Source organism: Podarcis melisellensis (genome assembly GCF_964234715.1).
Source record: "Podarcis melisellensis genome assembly, chromosome: 5".
Classification (NCBI taxonomy): Eukaryota; Metazoa; Chordata; class Lepidosauria; order Squamata; family Lacertidae; genus Podarcis; species Podarcis melisellensis.
The window spans coordinates 47,804,269-47,821,502 of record NC_138537.1 but is presented as its reverse complement, the minus strand read 5'-3'; the positions used below and the strand labels follow the sequence as shown (position 1 = coordinate 47,821,502).

The window sequence follows — 17,234 nt, the reverse complement described above, 5'->3', positions numbered from 1 at the left end:
CCAATAGATTGTACCCTATACTGATAATAGTTAAACAATGAAACCGTATTTATTAAAGTCTGAGTAATCAATATTTATATACATCACTGTACATATTCACACAACATAGGTTAGCTCAACTCTTTAAAAAAAATACTAACTTTCTCTCACTCTGTAGTTCATCTTTTTTGTTCTTCACTTCATAGTATTTTCTGTCCAGTTCTTCAACACGAGCTTTCACTTCATTAAGATCCTGATCCAGTTTCTAATGCATAAAAAGAGATATTTTAAAATTCAGCATCTCATGATTTTAATTGACTCCAATACATTTTGTTCCCTTAAGCAGCAGAATTATGTTCAGAATAAAATAAAAGATCCTATTTATTTATTATGCGCCCCCCCCCATTCAACATGTCCTATGCATGGAAACATGAGAGACCAGGTTAAGGGGTTGGTAGTTTACATGAGGCAGGATTGGCCAGTAGAGTTCCAAACTCACACTGCATGTCTTCTAAAAATATTCAGAAAACAGGATGACAAAATATAGAGTTGAACTTGTAGCTTACTTAATTATACCATAATTACACCTCCAGTTTTTAAAAACAAAATCATGGAACTTTCAAGATAATGGGTTACATCCAACAGGTAGCTCACACAAGGAGAATTTGCCATTTCTTCTTCCTCCTCCTCACCACTCACCCCTCCCCCCAAATGTATTCGAAAGTTACAATACATTTTCTATCAACATATCCCCTCCACAGACAGCTCTGTGATGGTGGTGGCATTAAACTATGCTGCTCTTCTTCAATAAAAGAGAAAAAGGGAGACCAGATTGTGTCAAAGGTCTCTTTTTTTGAGATGCCTTTGATTAGTCACCAATGGTATGCCTCCTCCCCTCCGATTCCTAGGGACCCAGATGGATGTTATGGCCTAGGACGTATGTCAGAACCCATAGCAAGCACACCTATGCTCACACTCTCTGTCACAGAACACATCTCTGAAACTGTACACAAGTGACCTCAGCTTGCTAAGTGCTGAGGCTGCTTAAACACGTTATCACAGCCACAACCACAACTGTCCTGTATTGGAAATGTACTGGAAATATAGCCATCTCTCTCCTGCCTGCTTATTTTGCAAGGAATTCAGTGCTGCCTTGGCCTTGAAGCTTGGACAGCTTGCTAATTTTCCCTGCAACCCCCATCTGTGAACAGAAGCTGCATTTTTGTCTTTTTGCTAACAAGCAGTGTCTCTCTTATCGGCTTCCAAAGCAGAGAAAAGCAAGCTAACCTTGGTAGATCTTCTAAGAAGAGAAGCAGTACATTCTTCTTACCCAGATTGGGCTTCATGTAACAGACAGCAGAAAGGCTGGCAGCATAGAATGCAACATTTGTATGAGTCAATAGTAAATTTATTTTCTTTGCTTAGAACTATGGTATTGCACAGTACGTAGGAGCATGTCTTGAGCATGGGAAGAGATAGCCAATTAGGATGGCTTAAGCTTCTGTCATAAATGCACTCTTTTCTATAATATTATTAAAGTTTTCTGCACCCTTTGTTTGGGGTCCCAGCTTTTTGGAGATATCTACTGGGGCCTCTAGATTTATGCTGCAGCAAGAAATACAAACTCTTTCCATGAGCTGAGTTTGTCTTATTTTGGCTGAAGGGTCAGTGTTTTTATTCCACCCTCCTTTGTAGGGTGACACCACAAGAGCGACTCTTAATGCCTCCTTCTCACATTCCAGATGTTTCTCAAGGGTTCCCTGAATCTCAAGAGTATTTATGGGAGGGAGGGGGCAAGGAATTTTCACTGTGCCTGCATGGTGGTGAACGCAACCCAACGTGTATGAAGCCACACCCAACATACAGAAACCCTGATTATATACAGTACTTATAATTTACCGTGATTCAAATATTTCTGTACCACCAAACTCAAATCCTTACACTATACTGCTCCAGATTCTTCTCTTTGTTAGCCTCCGTGTCTTCTAAATCTTTATGTATAGCAGCAATCTGCCGTTTCTTGTCATTGATGGCTTGATCTAAGGATTTCAGTTCTTTTTTAATCCATTTATCTCTCTCTTCTTTTGATGTAAACTGACTTCCTCGACCTTGCTTTGCATAAAGATCTGTTCTTTCCTGGGTGGCCTGTGCCAGTCTGTTGGAAGAGAAAACATAACTGAAACCTTTTGAAATAAAATTATAATGCTATAAACCTAACAGAGAAGCATATTCTTCATATTTAACATGACACATCAAATTTGAATTAAACTGTAACAGAGAACTGAAAGAAGTCATTTCAAGAAACACTTGTGTTCTTTTCTTTCAATTTTGTTATTTAACAATTGCTTCTCTTTTAAACTTGTTTTATCACTTTCTACTCAATCATCTTCTATTTCAACAGGTCTCAAAAAGCAGAGAGAAAGGGGGGGGGAAGCTTTGAAATTTTTTTGATAGTGAGATAAGATATATACTATTTCCTTTATTTTATTCTGTGTTTTGCTCAAATACCCATTATTATTATTTTGGAATTTTATCAAGCTCTCTAACTCCAACCATAAACACATTTACTCGGGAATGCAATAGGATTTACTTCTGAACAGACATCTCTAGGACTGCACTGTTAGGCTCAGATTGGTCAGCACTTTCAAACAAAAACATCCCAAGCCTCTCTCTGTTGACAAAAAACATTTTGTTTTCAAGTGGCAGAAGGAAAACACTAAACTCTTCTTCTCAATCCTGTGCCACTACCTCTTACAGAGGACAGCTCCATCCATTCTACTAGTATGTCTTCTCTCTCTTACAGGGAAGTTCAGAGATCATAGAATCATATAGTTGGAAGGGACCCTGAGAATCATATAGTCAAACCCCAGCAATGCTGGAATATGCAGCTGTCCCTTATGGGGATTGAACCTGCAAACCTGGCATTATCAGCACCATGCTCTAACCAAGTTAACCATGCCAAATGTATTCCAAATTATTGTCTTGCTCATCGCATGATCTATACTAGAACCTTTCCAATTCCTTCACAAAAGAAGAGCTTGTATATGCAGAAGTATTCCTCATTGCACATGCTAAATATTTCCCTTTCATACCACTGCTAATCAGCACACAGACCTGGCAATTCCTCGTTCCTCTTTTTCTTTTACACTATTGAACTTTGGTTCTGTTTCTGCTAGCTCTTTCTGTTTTTCTTCAATTTTCTCAAGAAGTTTCTGCCTCTCTTTCAAGAGTCTTTTCTGGAAAAACAGACAATATGAAGGTGAACAATAAGTAAGGGAAGTGGTTTATCAGAATGCTTTTGGGTGTGAAAAAATCAGTAACTATAGAAGCAATAGAAATTATATGTTCAGAAAAGCTTTGGTCCAGTTTACAGCTTAATAGAGCTACTTACCAACTTACCAAACCTTAACTTCCCCAATTTTAATAGAGCTACTTAGCAATAAGCTATCATAGACTACTGCCTTTAACAAGAACAGTAATCTGTGAACAAGATCTTCTTGTGGAATGCTATTAAATAAGAACTTCAATAAGGAATTTATACAGACAGCACGAAAGCTTGATATAGTTCAAATCTGAAATTGGCTGCTCTTATAGATTTTCTCAATATGTACCAACCGTAGACTATGTACAGACTTCTGTTTACTCTGCATCCACGGTACACCCAGCACTGGCTTGGAAAGTGGTATATAAACAAAGTTAGCCATAATCCATATCTACTCTGTTGTTTCTTATGAAATATTGTACTTTAATGTGTTACCGCCCCCCAAACCAGTTTTGATCCAAATAGAGAAAAAGAATAACCTTGCTGTGTTTTAATTAGAAAAACAGGTGCTCTTTTTTCACTATAGCAGTCTAGATAACCAGATAACAGATAACAACTGTCATCGTACCCAACTGTCCTTTTATAAAACCGAAGAATTATTTGTCCTGCAGTTTTTACATTCTAATGAGAGAGTCCCAAAAGACAAAATAAAATACACCTTGACATGTACTACAACTAGCCTCCAGCCCTTACCCGTTGTTCACTATTTCCAGCCAGCTCATCTTGCAAGTCTTTCGTTTTAAGCTCTAGTTTGGTCCTCTGTTTAATCTGTTCCTGTCTTTCGGCACTTAGCTGCTCCTTTTCTTCCTTCATAGCCGAAATCTTGGTTTTAAGTTCTCGGACCTGCCGTTCAATTTCCTACAAACACAACACATCAACAGAAGATTGGAAAAGTACAACAGGTTACATAATTTTAAAACTAAAACAATTCTCATTACATAATGATAGGTCTAGCCAGGGTGATGCACATATAGTGTGACATGTCACCAAATGCACTCTCTATCAACAATGCATCATATGGATGAAAACATGCAATTCTGTCTTTTTCACACCCCATCCAGTGTCTCTGTTGCTTGTTACTATGGATTAAGGCAACTGTAAAACAGAAGCAACTACTGACTCATGTGCCCAATCTATGAGGACTTAAGAGCAGTCTTGTGCAAAGATTTAAATCTCCCAGTTGAGAGATCTACTGAGCATTTGATTAATTTTTATAAGTGAGCAGGTCCTCCTACACTTCTGAAAAAATGACCTGTTCTGCCTTTAGAACGGCAATTTTAAGGAGAAAAGTTTGTGGAGATGAAAAGTTAAATTCTTCAGGGGAGCAAACTCTTATCTGACAGAATGCCTTGTTTTAATAATTATTTAAACTGTGTAATTTTTTTATTCTGTTTTTCACATTAAAGGTATTTATGCAGTTTGTTTTTTGTAATGGCTTTGGCTACACAAATAAAAAATAATATTTGTTTAAAAACAGTTATTTAGATCAGAACAGTTCTGATCAGAACAATGAAGACCTCACCTCCATTTTATCTCGAGCATCCTGCTGTGCATCTCTTAATTGCCTTGATTTTTCTCCACTTGTTTCCCTTTTGGCAGAAAGCTGAAAAAACATCCGTTGTGGGTTAACATGCACAACATAACTATATTTTTTTAAAACATATGTTGAAAAACAAACGCTGGCAACGAAAAGAATAATAAATAGTTTTAAAACAGCTTACCTCATCAAGTTTAGCCCTGGTTTCATTAAGTTCCTGATTATAAATGGTGTACTCCAGTGCTCTTCTCATTTTATCCCACTTTTGATATTGAGCAAGCTCTTCTTTCTCCTCTTCCAAAGTATGTAATCGCTCTTCTATATATTTCAACAGCTCATTTATTTTCTCCCTTTTCCCCTCTTTAAAAATGATTTAAGAAAGAGTTTATAAGACTAAGTTAGTGCAGACAATAAGTATCAGGAATCTGTCATTAAACAGAACAACAAAACCAATTACATGGCAGAAATGCTCTTTTAAACAACATGTCCTATCTGGGGGAAATCCACTAAGCATAATAGCTTGTATTCTCAATGGTTATGATAAAAAGTTGCCTATGATTTCATTATTTGTATTAAATCTCAAAATCAATGATTCATATTTTCTATTGTTCAAAATAACCAAATGATAAAGCAGAGTTCACCACATACAGCATCATTAATGATTTAATTTAAAGGAAAAATAAAGGGATTAATTGAAAGAGACTCCTCATAACATGAAGGCAGGTAGCAAACAGCTACACCGCAACTAGGGATAAATGTGCAGTTCCCAGTCTGATTCAGTACACTGCTCTCTCAGGAAAAATCACCAATAACTCCAGTAAGCTCTTTGGGAGAGTAGCTGGATTTAGCCAAGTCACATGCACCTTGAACAACGAATCAACATGACTGATTTATGGCAGGTCATCCTTTTTCTAGCCAAGGACCACGAACCCTTCTGGACAACAATCTGGGGGCTACATGCTAGTGGTGGGAGAGCCAAGAGGGGAAAGTGGGTGGAGCAATGACTGTGAATTTTACCATTTTACAGTACACTAGTTCATAGCTGTCAACGTTTCCCTTTTTTAAAGGGAAATTCCCTTATTCCGAATAGGATTCCTCGCAAGAAAAGGGAAAAGTTGACAGCTATGCTAGTTTTACAAACACACTCCTTTCTCCTCCATCTGGACAAGCAAGAGTCATTCTCAGAGTTCAAGGTCACACTTCAGGTAAGCAAAAACATTCAAGGTGGGCATACAGTAGAGCTGGTGGGGTGTGTGGCCTGAGGAGACGGGGTGTTAGCCTCAAAAGGTTCCTCAGAGGCCTGATAGGCTGTATTTGGCCCCTGGGCCCAGGCTTCCTTCCCCCTGCTTTATGGGGTTAAATATGCACAACCCTGGTAGAAACATGCAGATATGCAGTTGGACCATAATGGATGCATCATAGAATTCTACACCATAACAATCATTTCCAGATTGTGTCTTAGCTCCTTGTTTCATATCCACTGTTTCAGTGCATTCTCAGCAAGCCAGAAAATACACTAAATATATCAAAGTAACATGACATGAAAATATTTTGAAATGCTACTGAATGATAATTTTTACCTGTTTCTTTCATTAAGGAGATACTCTCTTCTTTACGTTCATCATATACCCTAGTGCCAGCTACTTCTCTTAACAGTTTTAATCTCTGAGAGTCAGGAGCTGTGGCCATCTGGTTGATCTAAAAAAAAGAAGAAAAAAAGAGTAAGCATAATGTAACATTTTGGACAGTTTGAAAAAGCAACAACTATAAAGTTTTTCATAAATGCTTTTTTAGACAAAAAATTCTTGCAACAAAATCTCTGCCGCAGCAGCATTAGCAATGATGAGCAGATGTCCCTGTCAACACTATACTAAGCATTTATGTGCTAGAGCAGGGTGTTTCAGGATTCTAGAAAGGAGATAGGGGATTCTACAGCACAAGCTGAATCCTCCTTCCACCAAGGACTGATGGGCGGTAAGGAAATTTTACCATCAAGAAAGATGCATTAGTGGGTGGTAGGTACAAAAAGGTTGACTACCCCTGTGCTAGAGTCAAGAAAAGACTTGTGCATTTTGTAACTAGTGTTAACAAATGTTTGGTGAAAACTCAACCCATCTATATGACTAAAACTGAGCATACAAAGTTATATGCAATTTTCTCTTTAGGAAAAAATAATTTGGTATAATTAATTTATTACTGCTTAAATATTCAGTTTAAATTGTCACTATCATTATGCTACTGCTATACTCCACCATAAAAACGTAACTGACAGAAGGAATACCACAAGAATTGAAGCATGCTAACCAGACAGCTACAGTCACATATCATGGGATTTTTCAAATTATTATGAACACATCCAATGATTAAGGAAATATACATCAATTAAAATAGAATGTAAAATAATATGCCTACTTATTTGAGAACTACTTATTCTTCGCATTAAAGTTACTATTGTTCTTTGTTCAAAGGACAGTAATCATCATACCTTTCCTTGCTTGACAATATAGTAGGGATTGCTGCGAGAAAATCCAGCACTTTCAAGAAGGTTCATCACATCATTTTTCCTGGAAGCAAGTTTTCAAACAGTAAAGCTTTCAGTGGATCAGTTTAGAATGAGCTAAATAATACAGGACAAAAATAACAATTGGCCTGCTTCCATTAGACTCAGACATGAAAATTTCTTCTGTTTCATTTAAGTGCTTGCTGCTCAGTCCTCCTTCTATACGGGAAGTAACAGGTGGAACACAGATGACAGAATACTTGCTACTGAAATATCATTACCCCCCTTTTCCCAATTCTTGGCACCAAACTTTTGCAATTCATTGGCACAAGCTCTTCCTTGTCCTTCAAATATATTCTAGGTTTAATTTTGCTGCTGCCAATAAGTATATCACCAATTTAGGTGATATACTTGTTGGGAGCACCAACTTAGGTGCTGTTTAGGTTTGCATGGATTCTTATTTAGACAAATGAATACCTCCAACAGGAGTATGAAATACTTGGTGCCCTGACCTTCCGTATTCTTTCTCTTACTGTTTCCAATAGGCATTAACTTTCAGACATGACCATCATAGGTGAAGACAATTCTTTTTTAATGCAAAAGACTCCAGCATGAAGTTAAACCAATTATTTAAAACACCTGCCTTGGGATCATTTTCAAGAAACTGTTCCAGGCAAGCTGGGAAAGCTGACTAGCAGTGCAAAACTCATGATCACTCAGAACTGAATCCCTGGTATGTACTTCCTAGCACATGGCATGTACTCTTTAGCACATGCATTTAATAATATTAATAATAAAATTTTATTCGTATCCTGCCCACTCAGAGCGGCTAACAACATTAAAATGATACATTCTAAAATCATTTCATTATAAAATGAATTCAAATCAGATTAATGGCAACCATTGGGCTAGAGTTCTGTAAGGCTTGCCAAAGGAGGGGGTCAGGCTGTGCCCTGGCCAAAGGCCTGGTGGAACAGCTCTGTCTTGCAGGCCCTGCAGAAAATGTCAAGTCCTGCAGGGCCCTAGTCTCTTGTGACAGAGCGTTCCACCAGATCGGAGTCACAGCCGAAAAAGCCCTGGCTCTGGTTGAGGCCAGCCTAACGTCTCTGTGGCCCAGGACCTCCAAGATGTTTTTGTTTGAAGATCATAAGGTCCTCTGTGGGACATATTTGCTAACCCAAAGACTGCAGGATCCTTTTTGTAAGCAAACCAATAACTTTTCCTTTAAATAGTTTGTGTCTTGCCAAATGCAAGGTAGCAATTTGGAACCTTTTTTTTTCTTTATTTTACTGCCAGAAGATGAATACTTGTTTGCTGGAAACTCTGTGAGTTACACATTCACTTATTTGCAAAAATAAATGCCTGTGATTTATTCTAATGCGTACTTCCACGTGGAGTGTTTGTTTAAAGGTGGATGAGGGCAGATACAAATCTAACAAAGCTTTACTGTGCTTGGTGCAAATGCCAGAGTTGGACTGTCTATTCCAAACCTCTCTCCCCAATATGGAATAACACCCCCCAGAACAGCAAGTGGCGGGTGTGCAGGCAAGGTGCAACTTTCTGCAACGTCTTGGAGAGACACAAAGATTGGAAGAGCACACCGCTGAATTCCACCTACAATGTTTCAAGCCCCTTCGCCCACAAACAAACATGAAGACTGAAACAGTAATCAAAACTGTTTTTCAGAAAAACTGAAGACTGAGATTTTCTAGGTTCCAAAATGAACTTGCAGGCATCAGAAGAGGACCCAGCTATGAGCAAGCAAGCATCGCATACTTGTCATTCATCCTGGATTCCTCCTATTCATTTGTCAAATAAATATAAAACGTCTCTAGTTGACTTACATACATGATTTTTAAAATGATTGTCAAGTTTAACAATAAAACATTCCCCCCCCCCAAAAAAAAATCTGTTATGGTGTACATTTAATCCAGATTTGGTTTTAAAGAAAAAAGGAGCTGCGCTTACGTCACCATTTTCTTGTCTAGGAAATACTGGTCCTTTTTAGCGCCAATGACTCTGCGAAGAGATACTTCTTCTTTATCAATCTTAATAAAACAGAAGGGTAGATATTGCAAACTATGCCTCTTAATATAAACTAAAGAAAACAAGCTGATGTACACTATTTTTAACTTACTGGTAACCTGTTGTCCGAGTTGTCAAAGATGATTTCCACAAAAGCAGAAATAACACGAGGACCTGTGCCTTCCTAAGAAAGATCATATTAATCCACATTTTAAAGTGTGTACTTTGTATTACAATCTTCCCCATGCCATGCCCATTTTTCAGTGATTTAATAGCTTTGTAAAAACTTTTTTTCATTTGTTTTCTAAATTAGACTGCTCTAATGAAGCCTTTTGGTGGGAAACCATTAATGAATTTAAGTATGAAACTAAGCTAACTTCAGATTCTCAGAAAAAAAATCTGTCTGAGCATGTTCAAGGCCTCTTATTCTAAGTGTACATCTGCATCTCTAAGCAAGTAAACCTTTTCCAAACAGTGGAATGCCTGTTTATTGAGGGATTTTTATTCCATCTTTCCCCTCAAAGAGTGCCCACGACAGCTGATCAAAGTTAAACCCCCAAAGTATAAATAATAGCATCGCCTACTTATCATTTCAACAAATGCAAGTAACATGCACCATCATTCCAGCTAAGTATTTTACAACAATAGCATGCTCACGTGTAACTGTTATCTTCACTTACATGCAACAAAGCCAACCTTTGCTCAGGACGAAGATGACTGAATTCATCACTGAGAACAAACTGAATTGCTATAATGAAGAAAATAAAGTAAAAAGTTAATTTTTAGGATTCTGTTCAGAAGTATTCAAAAGTATCAATCAACAGTTTTTATGAATCTCTTATAAATAACCCTCAAAGTCAAATGGGCCTTAGAAAGCACTGCTAATAACAAGGCCAGTGGAAGTGATGATATTCCAGCTGAACTATTTAAAATTTTAAAAGATGATGCTGTTAAGGTGCTGCACTCAATATGCCAGCAAATTTGGAAAACTCAGCAGTGGCCAGAGGATTGGAGAAGATCAGTCTACATCCCAATCCCAAAGAAGGGCAGTGCCAAAGAATGCTCAAACTACCACACAATTGCACTCATTTCACACGCTAGCAAGTTTATGCTTAAAATTCTACAAGGCAGGCTTAAGCAGTATGTGGACCGAGAACTCCCAGAAGTGCAAGCTGGATTTAGAAGAGGCAGAGGAACCAGAGACCAAATTGCAAACATGCGCTGGATTATGGAGAAAGCTAGAGAGTTCCAGAAAGACATCTACTTCTGCTTCATTGATTATGCAAAAGCCTTTGACTGTGTCAACCACAGCAAACTATGCCAAGTTCTTAAGGAAATGGGAGTGCCTGATCACCTCATCTGTCTCCTGAGAAATCTCTATGTGGGACAAGAAGCTACAGTTAGAACTGGATATGGAACAACTGATTGGTTCAAAATTGGGAAAGGAGTACGGCAAGGCTGTATATTGTCTCCCTGCTTATTTAACTGATATGCAGAATTCATCATGCGAAAGGCTGGGCTGGATGAATCCCAAGCTGAAATTAAGATCGCCGGAAGAAATATCAACAACCTCAGATATGCAGATGATACAACCTTGATGGCAGAAAGTGAGGAGGAATTAAAGAACCTTTTATTGAGGGTGAAAGAGGAGAACGCAAAATATGGTCTGAAGCTCAACATCAAAAAAACGAAGATCATGGCCACTGGGCCCAACACCTCCTGGCAAATAGAAGGGGAAGAAATGGAGGCAGTGAGAGATTTTACTTTCTTGGGCTCCATGATCACTGCAGATGGTGACAGCAGCCACGAAATTAACAGACACCTGCTCCTTGGGAGAAAGGCGATGGCAAACCTAGACAGCAAGACAGCATCTTAAAAAGCAGAGACATCACCTTGCCAACAGAGGTCCGTATAGTTAAAGCCATGGTTTTCCCAGTAGTGATGTATGGAAGTGAGAGCTGGACCATAAAGAAGGCTGATCGCCGAAGAATTGATGCTTCTCAGGCAAGGCACATAGGGATATGGAAGGAGTTGGAGAAGACATTTTAGATTATTATACATAAGATTTCACTTACCATAGAAAAAGTTGCTTTTTCCAGAACCATTTCTGCCCACTAAAAAGAAAAAGTTACACATAAGGGTCAGGTTAAATTGTGTATTTTCAGTAACTAAATGTTTCTAAATTGAGGATTAAACTAGCTATGAAACAGATTGACAAATGTATGTAAAGAGTGGAAGATCAATGAAAATAAATTATAAGGTTGGCCGAACTGCCCCCTGACCCATCCCTATGGGACTCCATTGTGTGTTATCAACTCTGCAGCTCTGCAGAGTGAGAAAGACTCTTTAACATATGTTTCTCCTGTATAATTGCCCCTTCTCATTTGAATGCCAGCAACAGCCAGTCACTCTGTATGGGAGAGCGAGAAGGAGGAGACCAATTCATTTGTCTATTTTTATAATTGTTTTTTATATTTCTTTTCTTAGCCACCTTTTCTGATAGAAAAGAAAGGTGAACTATGACTATAAAATAATCCTAATAGTTATTATGGCTTATGAAAACCAGCCAATTTTCAATAAAAACAATCTATATGATGACATTCTCTAACTTTCAAGAGTTTGACTACTTGTCACCAAATTCTTTTCAGCAGTCCCCTTACTTTGAAATGCATGTACCTCCCCACTAGTGTCTTTAGATTATACAGGAGAATAGGTAATCATTGTACTGGTAATCATATCTTGTAATGTTCTCCTGGGGAGAAATTCTTTTAAAGAAATAACCTGTCCTTCCTAGGTCATACACTAACAAAATTTTTGTGTGAGCTTCCACTGCAGTTTGGGATTCTGGCCATGACAGAGGGTATCATGTGGGAAGGCTACAGCCCTGCTTGTGGATGAATGGAAAAGAACTGAACTAGAATAAGCTATTATAGGGACATCTTCCCTCTCCAGTCCCCAGAAGAGAACTATTCCCTGACTTGGCCATATGAATGGATGGTTTTCAAGTTTGAAATGGATTTTTATTTTGTTAAGATTCTATCACACTTTCTTCCTAAGAGTTTATACTAATATAGTCTTCTCCCACTCACTTACATTTTACTAGCACAACAACGTGAGAAACAATGACTCCTAATGGGATCTCCCAGTAACATCCATTGGAAAACTAGTACTTGAATATGGTCTCCTCATTTCATCACTGGTGAATAACCTTTCGATACAGTTCTGGATTGCTTTCTTAACTATGTGGTATTTTTGTCTCTCAGCATGGCATAAATTCTGGTCAAGATACAAGAACATTCTGAACTACTAACCGACAGATAAAGAGGTAAGAAGAAATGTTATCTCTTTCTAGGCTATGCTGTGAAAAGGTTCTATTTTCCTTGCAACAGTATTTGTGAAGAAACCTGTGTTTATTAGAAGAAATCCCCTTTTGAAACTTACAGGGCAATGCAGAAACCTTCAAGCCCTTCAGGGAAAAACTATATAAACACTCAAGGAATAGCAACCACCTCACTATGAACAAATAATATTTCTATCACCTCCATGAAGAGGCTCACTTAAACGATACATATTTAATATTATAGTCATTGTCCTAGAAAAACTTACCAATGACATTATGCTTTGAACTGAAGGGATCTACTATAGTCTGATCTCGGTAGCTTCGGAACCCCTGGATGATCACCTGAAATAAACAAGTGCAAGTTTTTAAAGTGGCCAACAATACCATCATTATCTGCTATCACCTGCAGCTTTTATAACTACACGTTTTAAAAGAGAGTAATATTTTTCAAAGGTACAATATTCATTGTTGTACTTTCTAAACTACAAGTTACTTGAGAATTAGCAGGAAGCATACTTGGGGAAGGACTATATAGTCACTAGGAAGCATTAATGGATGAGCAGCTGGAACAACAGCAGCAGCAGCAACAACATTCAATGCCCTAAAAAATAGACATTGTCTATTATCATCTCTCCAGGTTTTTTGGGGTTTTTTTTTTACAAACTTTGTATACCATAGAGAAAACTTTGTTAATATTAATTATTAATAATATTAATTTATACAGTTCCTAATTATTACAATCCTATAAGTTGCCTCAAATCAACAACTCATCAAAGATATGCAGAAAATAAAACCTGGTTTTGCTGCATCAAATCATACCCTTTACATTGCACCGGCCCTCTCACTTTTGGCTCTTCAAATTCTATAGGTGATTAAGACACAAATTTAACAATAGCTTTTACTTTTTTACATTTAGCCTAATCATATTAAATCAATTACCTCTTTAAAAAGCCAGATCTTACCAGTGTGACATGTAAACATGAAACAATACCACTAATTACTAAACAGCTAGCATCATATACCGGTATATAATGTTTGCAACTCTGCTAATAAAATAATTTCAAAAAAGATATCACCCGTAACTCAGTAATTTAAGTACATGAGTTCAGCCTGCAAAGAAGCCACACAGGAGCGAAGCCTTATCAGTGCTTGGAATGTGGGGGAAAGTTTTGCTTGTCAGCCAAATTTTGCAGCACTTAAGAGAATCCGCACAGAAGAGAAAGCCTATCAATGTTTGAAGTGTGTGAAATACCTCACTCAGGACTCACACCTAAGAATGCACAAGTCCACACAGGAGAGAAACCTTATGAACATCCAGATTGTGGGAAATGACATACTCAGGGGTTTCATCTTGAAAGTCACCAGGCAACCCACTCTGGACAAAAAGAGTGCATATGCCTACAGTGTGGGAAATATTTATCTTACATATCCCTCCTTGCTAGTCATTGAAGAGTGCATACTAGAGAAAAACCTAACAAGTGCCTTCGAGTGTGGTAAATGTATCAGTCTGAGCACACACCTCAGGACTCATTGCAGCTTGCACAAGAGAAAAACAATATAAATGTCTGGAGTGTAGGAAATGTTTCAGCCTGTACAGACATCTTTTGATCTATCTGAAAGTCGACATATGACACCAACAAAATCATGCTAAACCTTGAAAACCCCATACAACACAAACTTTGTAGACAGGCCATGCCTCCCCAAACAGTGGAAAACAATGAAGCAAATCCACACAGGAAAGGTATGTATGAATGGCTTTCATGATGGGAAAAGACACTGCCTGTATAAACTGTCTGTTCATTAAAAAAAATGAAAATTTTCCAGGGCTAGTGGGGAGAAAAGGAACCCATATATAGGAAAGAAGATCTGTGGATAGCATCCAGAGAACTTAATATTCAAAATACAGTTCAAATACAGATAAGAAATCTGAAGAAACTGCACAATAGGGTATAAAATGTCCATGTCCTTTGAAATTTAGACAAAGAGTTGTAAGCTGAACTTGAATCTCTTTTTGTGCTGGTTTTTGACAGTGATGCATGTTACCTTCCAAATGGCCACACTTGTACATGATGTTAAACCCTATTTTGTTTTGAACTATGGTTGAACATGAATAAGCTTCCCCTGCTTTTTCTTGATGTGCTAGCATTGTGTTGTGTTTCAAACCTTGTGGTTTGAAAGAAACCATGAACACCTAGCTAGAATAAATCAAGGGTAAATAAAATGCAAAAACAAAAAAACAAAAGCCCACAGTTCACAACAGTAGTTCCACATAGTGCAGATTGAGAAAGTGGGGAGGTCATCTTTAAATTCAATATTGCAGGTTTAGCTTTCAGCTTAAGTTAAGTGTAAGTTTCAAGTTTCAGTTGCAATGTTTAGCTGATAAACTGAAGAGTGGGCTGAAGGTAAAGTTAAAAGTTGAGCTTTGGCTAGGTTTCTAAACCAGTTAGAGATTATTACGTTTTTATCTCTCTTAGCGCCAAGGAGAATGCAAATCAGAACCTCAAAGTGTCCTTGGGAGATGCAGCTTTTCACAATAGGCAGGCAGAGAGCTGTCCTATGTACAACTGTCAGGAGCAATGCCTCAATGCCTTCCACATGTGCTGCATTAGGAGGATTTTGGGTATCACATGGCAGGGCAGTTTCAATGTGCTCTCCCAAGCCCACATTCCCAGCACATTTGAACTTTGTCTCAGCAACATCTATGTTGGCTTGGTCATGTCCACAGAATGGAAGATGGCAGGATCCCCAAGGATGTGCTCTACGGGTAGCTGGCTTCCAGCATCAGCTGATTGGCAGACCAGCTCTTGTGATGTCTGCGTCTGCAAACATGACATGAAGGCTGGCAACATCAACCCCACCATGTGGGATGTCCTTTGCAGACAACTGCAGTGCCTGGAGACAAGACAGTCTGGTTGTGCATCCACAGCAATAACCATAGGAGGAATGACAGCACCAAGAGAAGAAATGCCACAGTGCATCTGCAGCACTAAAACCGGATGCCTTCATCTGCCCTAGCTGCAACAAAACATGTCTCTCCCCTATTGGTCTCTACAGCCACAGCAGGTGCTGCAACCTTCCAATGGTTTGACTTCACCGCCAAAGGCGAACTCTCCCTGAGACAGATGCACAACTACGTGCATGGGGCCTTTCTTCTATGGTGGAGGGGGAACTGTCCAACCATGCAAGCCCACCTGCAATCTGATGTGTTGCAATCCAGGTTTGCCCCCCTCACCTACGAATGTTGGTGAGACCATAGCTTTTAAGCACAAGGCAGGGGGCTTCCTTTAACAAACTCAGAGGCCTGAGAAGGGAATACATACTTTAAAAAAAAACAAACTATTTTCTAGCATTCACATAATCCTGCCTTTTAACTGGATCCTTCCGGATTCTCAAGAGGAAAATCTACCCCTGCAATGACACACCGCTACCAATATGGTATTCTGAACGTCCGCTCCAGATGGGCCCCAGAACTTCCCAGTGTTTACATCTCTCCCCGCCATGCACTGCAATACGCAGGCCATGGGCGAAACCACCTCCTCCCCCTCCAGTCTGAGAAAGAGGACCCCCCCCCTCATTCGAAAGTGGGATCCGCCAGAAAGGCCCTTTCGGAGATGACAGCCTCGGTCGCCCCCCTCCCTCCATCTACGGAATCATCCTGTGAGGAGAAAAAAACCTCCCGAGCAAAAAGCCGCCGAAGCCCCTCTTCTCCCTCCCCAAACCAGATCTCTTCCCCCCCCCCAGCGAAATATCATAGCCAGCGTCGCCTTCCCCCCTCAGATACTTTAATGAAGCCGCCCTCCCCTGCGACAGCGGAGCCACCTCATCACAAAAAAGAGGCCCCATCACTCCGTTTACCTGTTTGATATACATGCTGGCGGCGGCCTCTCCTCAGCCCTGAGCCCGCCCCGCTCACAAACCACGGACAAAATGGCGGCGAAGCCTCCCGGATCCCGTTCGCCGCGGAACGCACCACTTAGTCTCTGGAAATAGGAGGGTTGGGAAAGGAAAGCACGAAGAGGCAGCGGAAGGCGCCCGTCCCTTCCCACGTCTTGAAGGCGCTGTTCTATCTGCGGTTTTCGCGTCGCATTCAGGACTCGGTGAAGTAGGCCCGCCAGCTAATAAAGCGTTTCCTCCCCCCAGCTCGTAGGAATTGGTTCAGCCCGACATGAACTTGTGTTGGGCGCCAAGGCGAGGACAGCCAATGGGAACGGGAGGAGAGCGCCAAACAGGAGGGCCACTGGAGCGAAGAGGGAGCGCTAGCTAGAGGGCGCTCGTCATTGTAGTGAAGGCGGGGCGGGGGTCGTTCTGCGAGTGCCAAATCCCCCACCCGGACAAGAGGGAAGTGTCAGCATTCTTGGGAATCCTCCTGGTGGCTGCAGAAGTACAGGAGGGGATAACGAAAGAGGCAAACCCGAAACCGCCCGGTTCTAAATGATGGCTGGTTGTTGAGGGCGGGGAGCAGAGAATTCGCGGGTGAAGAGAGGAATGGACCCTCATAGAAAAAGAGGATGGCGAGGATGCACAAGAGCAC

At 39.7% G+C, this 17,234-nt stretch overlaps 1 protein-coding gene across 1 annotated transcript in view; it reads right to left on the bottom strand.

Annotated features, from left to right (window-relative positions):
• SMC3 (structural maintenance of chromosomes 3) overlaps positions 1 to 16,713 on the bottom strand; it is a 30,619-nt gene extending 13,906 nt beyond the window's left edge. The window contains exons 1-14 of the mRNA XM_081912044.1: positions 16,559 to 16,713; positions 12,970 to 13,045; positions 11,439 to 11,477; positions 10,044 to 10,111; positions 9,476 to 9,547; positions 9,307 to 9,386; positions 7,324 to 7,402; positions 6,419 to 6,536; positions 5,023 to 5,198; positions 4,824 to 4,904; positions 3,995 to 4,159; positions 3,094 to 3,215; positions 1,921 to 2,134; positions 141 to 244 (exon numbers count right to left, since the gene is read on the bottom strand). Coding sequence (XP_081768170.1) covers positions 141 to 244; positions 1,921 to 2,134; positions 3,094 to 3,215; positions 3,995 to 4,159; positions 4,824 to 4,904; positions 5,023 to 5,198; positions 6,419 to 6,536; positions 7,324 to 7,402; positions 9,307 to 9,386; positions 9,476 to 9,547; positions 10,044 to 10,111; positions 11,439 to 11,477; positions 12,970 to 13,045; positions 16,559 to 16,573 — 1,409 coding nt within the window. The 5' untranslated portion in view covers positions 16,574 to 16,713. The remainder of the gene's footprint in view (positions 1 to 140; positions 245 to 1,920; positions 2,135 to 3,093; positions 3,216 to 3,994; positions 4,160 to 4,823; positions 4,905 to 5,022; positions 5,199 to 6,418; positions 6,537 to 7,323; positions 7,403 to 9,306; positions 9,387 to 9,475; positions 9,548 to 10,043; positions 10,112 to 11,438; positions 11,478 to 12,969; positions 13,046 to 16,558) is intronic.
• Positions 16,714 to 17,234: the final 521 nt, after the last annotated feature.